This window comes from Nyctereutes procyonoides, unplaced genomic scaffold (genome assembly GCF_905146905.1).
Source record: "Nyctereutes procyonoides isolate TBG_1078 unplaced genomic scaffold, NYPRO_anot_genome, whole genome shotgun sequence".
NCBI lineage: Eukaryota > Metazoa > Chordata > Mammalia > Carnivora > Canidae > Nyctereutes > Nyctereutes procyonoides.
The window spans coordinates 1593748-1602214 of record NW_026575035.1 but is presented as its reverse complement, the minus strand read 5'-3'; the positions used below and the strand labels follow the sequence as shown (position 1 = coordinate 1602214).

The 8467-nt window shown below is 44.2% G+C and overlaps 1 protein-coding gene across 2 annotated transcripts in view; it reads left to right on the top strand.

Moving 5' to 3' along the window:
- The first annotated feature begins 500 nt into the window (after positions 1-500).
- Positions 501-8467, top strand: part of ZBTB10 (zinc finger and BTB domain containing 10) — a 29933-nt gene continuing 21966 nt past the window's right edge. The window contains exon 1 of one of the 2 annotated variants that reach the window (XM_055318420.1): positions 501-1554. In XM_055318420.1, coding sequence (XP_055174395.1) covers positions 556-1554 — 999 coding nt within the window. In that variant the 5' untranslated portion in view covers positions 501-555. The remainder of the gene's footprint in view (positions 1555-8467) is intronic. The other variant, XM_055318419.1, reaches the window with a different exon arrangement.

Below are 8467 nucleotides of genomic sequence, written 5' to 3'. Positions count from 1 at the left end.
CGCTCCGCCGGCTTTATTGTCGGCTCGGTATGTGGCGGAGCCCGGCAGCCTAACGTGCCTCCCGCGCTCGGCGCCTGGGGAGCCGGCGGCGGCGGCGGCGGGACGCCTCGGCGCGCCGGGGGCAGGGTCGGTGTGTGTGCGCGCGGCTCGAGAGAGGGGGCAGCGGAGGGTCCCCCCGCACTCCGCCTCTCAACTTCCAAGGCCCCGCGCGCCCCCCGGCTCGCGGCTGCCCTCTCCGCCGCCCGCCCCCTTCTCCGCGCGGGACGCTGCCCGGGGCTCTCCGCGGGGGCGGGGGTGGAGGACGAGGCGGCGGCGGCGGCGGCGGCGGCGGCGGCGGACGCGTGAGGCAGCCCCGGGAGCGAGCGCGAGCCGGGCGGCCGGGCGGGAGGGCGAGGGCGAGGGCGAGGCCCGGCCGCGCGAGACCGGAACGCCGGGGGCGGGGGCGGGGGCGACGCCGAGGGGGAGCGGCGGGGAGCGCGCGGGACGCGGCCCGAGGCCGGGCGCGAGCCGGGGCACCGGGCGGCGGCGGCGGCGGCGGCGGCGGCGGCGCGCGCCATGTCGTTCAGTGAAATGAACCGCAGGACGCTGGCGTTCCGAGGAGGCGGGTTGGTCACCGCCAGCGGCGGCGGCGGCGGCGGCGGCGGCGGCTCCTCCACGAACAATAACGCGGGCGGGGAGGCCTCGGCTTGGCCTCAGCCGCCGCAGCCGAGACAGCCCCAGCCGCTAGCGCCTCCGCAGCTCAATGGGCGGGGGGCCGACGAGGAAGCGGAATTGGAGGGCCTGGAGCCCCAGGACCCGGAGGCCTCCGCCGCCGCCGCCGCCGCCGCCGCCGCCGCCGCCGAGGAAGCCAAGGAGTCGCTGCTCCCCCAGGACGCGGGCGGCCCCACCTCGCTGGGCGGCGGTGGCGCCGGGGGCCCCCTGCTAGCGGAGAGGAACCGTCGGACTCTGGCCTTCCGAGGCGGCGGCGGCGGCGGGGGTCTCGGCAACAATGGCAGCAGCCGCGGCCGGCCCGAGACCTCGGCGTGGCCCCTGAGGCATTTCAATGGGCGAGGGCCCGCGGCCGTGGAGCTGGAGCTGGACGCGCTGGAGGGGAAGGAGCTGATGCAGGACGGCGCGTCCCTGAGCGACAGCACCGAGGACGAGGAGGAGGGGGCGAGCCTGGGCGACGGCAGCGGGGCGGAAGGCGGCAGCTGCAGCAGCAGCAGGCGGTCGGGCGGCGATGGCGGGGACGAAGCGGAGGGCAGCGGCGTGGGCGCTGGCGAAGGAGAGACTGTCCAGCACTTCCCGCTCGCGCGGCCCAAGTCCCTGATGCAGAAGCTACAGTGCTCCTTCCAGACCTCCTGGCTCAAAGATTTCCCCTGGCTGCGGTATTCCAAGGATACTGGCCTTATGTCCTGCGGCTGGTGCCAGAAGACCCCGGAGGACGGGGGCAGCGGGGACCTTCCGCCGGTGGGGCACGACGAGCTTTCTCGAGGGACCCGAAACTACAAGAAAACCCTGCTTCTGAGACACCACGTCTCTACCGAGCACAAACTCCACGAAGCCAACGCCCAGGTACAGTATATCCCGCTCCTTACTTTTTTTTTTTCCAGATCTTTTTAGGGAAGAGGTTTGTCGGCTAGAAAACCCCACCACTTTCTTGGGTGAAGGCATCGTTCCCGTCGTGGCACTGCGGAGAGCTGATGCGTGGGGGGCGGGGGGCGGGGGGCGGGAGGGGGGTTTAGGGAGCCTGGGAACAAGTTTTCAGAAGTTTCCTCTGCGTTGGGGGGTGGGGGATGGAATGACAATTTTCCAGCCGTAGCGCTGATTTTATTTATTTATTTATTTATTTATTTGGCTCCATTCTTTGTCCATCAGATTTGCGTTCTTAAAAAAGTTTAAGAAAGCAAGGTTGAATGAAGGCTTTAACCCTAAAAGGTTGACTTTGCGGTCAAAAATGTTTATTAGCTGTGATTTTTAGAAAAGCTGCCTTAACGTTTCATTAGTCGTTCAGCGTGCTGATGGAAGTCAAAATATGGCAACTCTTTGAAGAATGAATTAAACAATTTCCTTAACCTTTGACGCTAACCCTTTCAGGAAAACATTCAACTCAGAAAACTCTTTACATCAGGTCGGGATAATGTGAAATATGAGAGCAGCATGTAAATGTAGAGGAAGCTATTTGGATAACACTCCTTGTGAATAATTTTACTAAATTCCTCTCCCTTGAACTTTCTGTTGAACTTTCTTACCAGAGGCATGCTTTTGGTAAACTACTGGAGTTTTTACTTGTTTCTTCTACTACCCAGATCTTTTGCGCTGAGATTTTTCTGAAATCCCTTTTTTAAAAACGTTCCCTGTACATGCAGTTTATTTTAGACTTTGCAGATGTTTGTGAGGTTATTAGTTCTATCAGGTAGTAGGCTGGTGTAGGATGTGTTCACTGAACTCCTTGAAAAGCATAAATCCTCAGTTACAAAACAGATAAGCTGTACTCTAGTTGTTATTTCTTGTTTTAATATTTCCAGTTTAAAGATAGTAGGCTTGCCAATTTGGTGATTCTTTTTCAAGCCAAAATAGATGTCAGGCAGTTCTCATTTTAATACTTTCAGACAACCTGTGTGGCAGATGGAATTCATTCTTTTGTATTGGTTAGCCAGTCATTGATTTGAGAAAGTCAGCTTTTAGGTATTAGTCCTGCTATGTGTTTATTGGAGTAATCTTGCTGTTCAGAACACTTACACTGGAGTTAATTAGGTACTATCCCATAACCCTCAAAGCACGGTAGCTTTTCTGAAGTTAACTTTAAAGCATTGGGTTATTTTTCCCAGTGGAGAATGGCAATAGTTTTTTGCACAAATTTTAGTTGCCTAAGGCCTACAAGGAAGGTCACTCAAAGATGTACAGTCCCAAAAAGTTAAGTAAATTGTCCTAAGTCTCAGAGTCCTTGATGATAACAGAGACTAGAGCCTATAGGGAATGTTGTAATGGAAAAAGAGTGGGTTTTGGAATAAATCCGGGTTCAGATCTCAGCTTTGTACAATTACTAGCTTTGTGAGCTTGGGCCGTGGAGTGAAATATAACATTGCTTTGTGTCCTGTATGCCAAGTACACATTACCTTCTTTACTCCGCTCTCTTATTTTATTATTATTATTATTATTATATGGATGCAGAGTCAGAGGCTTTAAAGAGTTAATAAGTTATGTTGTGAGATGATGGAGATGGGGGACTTGTGAAAATGAAAGCGTACTTTTCTAAATAATGGTAGGTCGGTTATTCGGAAAATTTTAAAAAGACAATTAGAAGGAATGTTCTTAATATACAGTGGGCCAGTTACTCTTATCAGCATAGTCTGTCCCTGTAGACCAATCTGAATGGGAATGCAAAATATAATTAGCTGCTTAGTGAACCTGAAATCAGAGGAAGGGGAATTAGTTGGATAACCTTACGATAGATTTCGTGTGGTGTATCCTTCTCCCCTAGGCGGTATCATCTGGATCAGGGGATTCATTCCCTAGGTAAAATCTTTTCTAAATTTGATCTTTGAATTATCCTTCCTTTTCCCTTTGACTCCTCAAAAGATAAAATATCTTTTTATAGGTACAATCTGCACACCATCTTAGGACATTCTTTTCATTAGGCTGAGGACAATTAGTAAATTTAGGAAATTGTATATCTAAGGATATATATTGGTTTCCTCCATTGGATTTTGGATGTTTCCACTCTGAATTGATCCTAATTTTTCTATTATTCTTTGTAACGTTAGTTTGGGTGTTGACCTTATTAGTGTTATCGCAGGTACCACCAACATATCTCTTTGTCTTGTTAATATGAGTGACCTGTTCAAGAATTGACTTACTCATATGGGCAGAGTTCAGTTCGCCTTTTTTTCCCCCCTTGCCCTGTAGCCTTTGACTACCTGCAGGAGGCAGTATAACACAATCTGTAAGAGCATTCTTGGGCTTAAGGTTAGGGGGACCTGAATCCTAATCATCTTTCTTGGCAGGCAAATGAGTTAACTTGTACTTCCCCTGTATGTGCGAAGTATATCTGCCAGCGCTTAGTAAATGCTAGCCATTGTTTATTATCATTATGTATATTAATTACTGATAACAAGTATTTTTGGTAGCCTGGTATCATATGTCTCAGCGTTAACAAATTTTGACAGTTCAGAAACCACTTTATCTCATGGCATCAATCCTAATTCAGGAGAATAAACCAGTTCTCCTTTTCATACCTTCAGAGACTTTGGCCATCTAGTTTTTTGAACATTCTGAGACTTTCTCATCCATTCAAATTCTTTCACCACTTGTAAGAATACCTTACAATAGCTTTCTCCTGTCCTGAAAATGAGAGTTCTGGAGTTCTTCAGGCAAGAACTCAGTTTGAGGCTAAGGGTAGTTCACACCCTTTATTCCCCTCAACTCCTCCCCAGTTTTTGTTTTGTTGTTTTTTTGTTTTTTCAGAGGGATGATTTTTGAGAGGAGACTGGCTAAATCTTAGAATATCATTAAGTGTTACTTTTCTTAGGCTTTCTGAAAGTAAGAAAAATTCTTTTTCATTAAATCGGACCAAAGAATTAATAGCACATTCCTTAAAAGATTGTTCTTCTGTTAATTGGGTGTTGCTTGTCAAGACTGCTCATGGAAGAGTTAAAATATGCTCTCAGAATGTTTTCTGAGTATTCTATTTCAGAGAGATCCCTATGTTCTTTATAAGGTTGTAAGGGGTGATGCAGAGTTTTTATTTGAGTAATAACTGTCTTTATTGAGGGGAGTTCAATGATTAGCTCATAGAGGATTTGGCCATTTGGCCCACAGGACTTTTAAAATTGCTTTAATAACAGTGGTTACCACTGTCTCTTGGTTTGGATCACTTTCTACCCAATTGTGAAATTTTCATAGTGTAAATCACACATTTTGTCGCCTCTTGCCAGTTTACCAAGTCTGAAACGTATTGTTAATAAATTTCATTAATCTTTCTAGAAAGTAAATACTGAATTTAAATCAGTGATCTGATTGACGTTACTAGTGAAAATATGTTGGTCAGCAACTAAAGCAAAAGTGAGGTGGTTTACCAGCTTTCTATTTGACAAAAATAAGGCTTAAGGGCTTTTTTTGTTTTTAACAATTTAGGAAGAAAGTCTGAAAATATTAAAGATAAGATGCACCTCGTGGCTCAGTTAAAGTGTTGGGCTCTAGATCTCATGGTCGAGTTCAAAGCCCTGCGAGTTAGGACTCCACACTGGGTTGTAGGCTACTTCAAATAAAGAACCTCTGGCCCAGGAAATAAGCCTTTTGTGTAATAATATTTATATAGGTTCTAACTTTCATTATGTTTGATTGAGCTGGTTCATTTCCCTCGTGTTTCTGACCTCTTAGTAGTGTCTTTGACTATCCATTATAGTCAAAGCCAATCTAGGATTGGCTTCTTTCTTCCTCTTAAATTTACTTACATTAGGTAGATCCAAAGCACTGGAGATGAAACCTGTAAGTGAGACATTTTTTCTGCTCTCAAAGAACTTATGACTGTCTGGGTAAGAAGAGACAAATACAATAAAATGACATGTACCATTTTAGAAGTATCTTCAGGTTACAGTGAAAACACTAAAGGATGTCATCAATTCTACTTGTAAAGTTTGGGAGAAGCTTATATAACTGGCTCTTGAACTTCATTGTGTTACATGAATAGGTGTTCAACAGGGAAGGAAGGGCATTCCTGGCACTTCAATTGGAAGCAGCATTAACAAAACAAAAACTGATGTCTGAGAAGTGGTTAATTTGGTTGTTGAGCAGGATGAAAAATCAGGTTTGAATAGGTAATGAACTATGGAGGGTCTTTTGTCATGCTAAAATGATATTTTATTCTGTAAACAAATGGGCAAACTAGCAGTTTTAAATGGGAGGATCATGAAGAAATATGTTGCTGTTCAGAGATACCTGTGTAGTTATGTTTTGAGAAGAGAGCTGGTAATAAAGTATAGCTTTGATAATCTAAAATAGCCTGGAGGTTAAAAACACCTGAAGATTTCCACCACTGGACCTATAGAATTAGAATTTCCCATTTTTTCCCTAAAATTTGGATTTGGAGGTGGAATGTTTTTACTTTTTCAATATAGCATTCCAGTGGGCTGCTGCAACAAAAGTAATAAAGATTGTTTTTAATGCTTTCCGTTTACACTTGGATGTTTTGCATTGGAAATGGCTTTTTTTTTTCTGCTAATCCCTTTATTGAAAGGACTATAATCCTGGGTAGGGAAAGTAAATACTAATTACTTGTTGATTTTTTAGCTAAATAGTATTTTCTTATCCTTTGTGGATTGACGACACATGAACTCACTGTTTGCAACTGAAGTTCTCTCTCCAACTCTTTTTCTCATAAGGGTAGGAGAAGATTGGTTGGTGGTCTTGGGTTCTCTGCCAGTTGGTGGCATTTTCTGGCCTCCCAAACTAGAGGTGCTGAAGGTTGACTTTATGGTTCCCCAACCTCCACATCTAGTTGATCGTTCAAGTTCTTTTTTTTTTTTTTTTAAGATTTATTTATTTATTTATTCATGAGACAGAGGCAGAGACATAGGCAGAGGGAGAAGCAGGCCTCCTGCAAGGAGCCCAATGTGGGACTCGGTCCTGGGTCCTGGGTCCTGGGATCACGCCCTGAGCCAAAGACAGATGCTCAACTGCTGGGCCACCAGGCGTCCCAGATCGTTCAAGTTCTGTTGATTTTTATCTTCCAGATACTTTTCCAGGTTCTGACTCATCACCCCCTCCCCTTCCCTTAACGTTATCCATCTTAGGTTAGTTAAGGTCCTGGTTTCTTGTAAATTTGTTGCACTGTTAACACTACCTCCCCCTGGTCACAGTATCTTTAGTTTTAGTTCCCTGATATTAATCCCCTACTTTACTGTCATATAGCCACCTCTTACATCTTCCAAGCCAATCAGATCACTGCTTTAAAAGCTCTGTAAGGCACCTGTCATAGTGGTTTTTAATCTTGTGGGGGAATTTGAATTTCTTGGTAACTGATGGAAGCTATAGACCTTTGCCTCCAAAAATGTTCCTTAAGTGTATACTTGAATTTCTTGGGCTTTTGGTGGGGGGACCACCTTGAAGTTCTTTCATAAATCTGGAATTGTGAGGATGCCCTAAGATTGTCTTGTTTCCTTTTATACTGCTTTATCTACTTAGAATGCTCATCCTCCCTTCTCACTTTTCACCTTCTGCTCTGCTCAGATCTTGCTTCCAAAAAGCACCCCACCACCACTGCCTTCCTAGATAAACCTCTCTGCTCTCCTAATAACTTTGTTACACTCTGTAGTACCTTAAGAGTCTTGCCCACTAGTGATTTTCAAGTTGTGAACTATACTTATTTTGGGTCCCCAGTTGTAGAATTTATCTAAAGTAGGCATTCACTTAATGCTTATTAATAATTGAGTGAAGTCAGGATATTGGAGCCCTTAGCAGCTTTTTCCTCTGAATAAAATACTATTTTTTTTTAGCTTCTCTGGAAGTAAATTTAAAGTAAAGATACTTTACTCTGGATTTAAAGATACTTCTCTGGAAGTAAATTTAAAGTAAAGATACTTTACTCTGGAAGTAAAATTAAAATTAAAAGAATTTAATATCTTTAAATTCTAATAATTTTAGAAGAGCTCATTCTAAGGTCTGTTCCAGATCTAAAATTATAATTTTACTTGTGGGCATCTTCACAAATAAAAAGCTTGAAGACTTTTCACATTTATAGAATCTTTGATGTAACATAGTCTGATTTTTGAAGTCTGAATGTCCATTTTCCTAAAATCTTTAGACTAATGTCAGGGCTAAGTTGTGTTTTCCATTTTGGGAAAAGGAATGGAAAAGTTTCCCAATATCTGAAAATACCAGTTCTAGAAACACTTGAATATTTTCATCAGTATATTTTTACATATCAGCGAACTCATGTTATCCATATATTCAGAGTGCACATTCAGAATGTTAAAGAAGGAACCAGAGACAGAGATGGTATGAGTTCTTAAGGAACTACTTAAAGATTTTTGTTTAGATAAGATTTTAATTTATTTAGTTCAGCAAATACCAGCAGTTTGTTTTAATGCAGTGTGCTTATTTAAGCTCTGTTTTACCCAAATGCCCAAATAATACTCCCCTCTGAGAGTACACATACTCTTGACTTGGAATCCCTTCACTGTGAAGAGCGGATTTAGTAGGTGCTACAGAAACAAGGCACAGTGCTGTAATCAGTAGTGAAAAAGAAATTGGTGGTGTTGCTCATAAAAGCAAAGAACATTATTCTTGTAAAACAGTAATAGAAAAAATAGTGGTTGAATAGTTTTGTTTGATTTGTATAGTTTGTGTTAAAATAGAATGGGCAAATATTTTGGTGGGTAGGCTTTTGTCTGAGTTATTTTTAAGAATTAGGACATTTGGTCTGATAATGGCTGAGAACTTCAGAAATTGGGACGGGCCCAGAAAATGCAGAACACAGTGACCATAG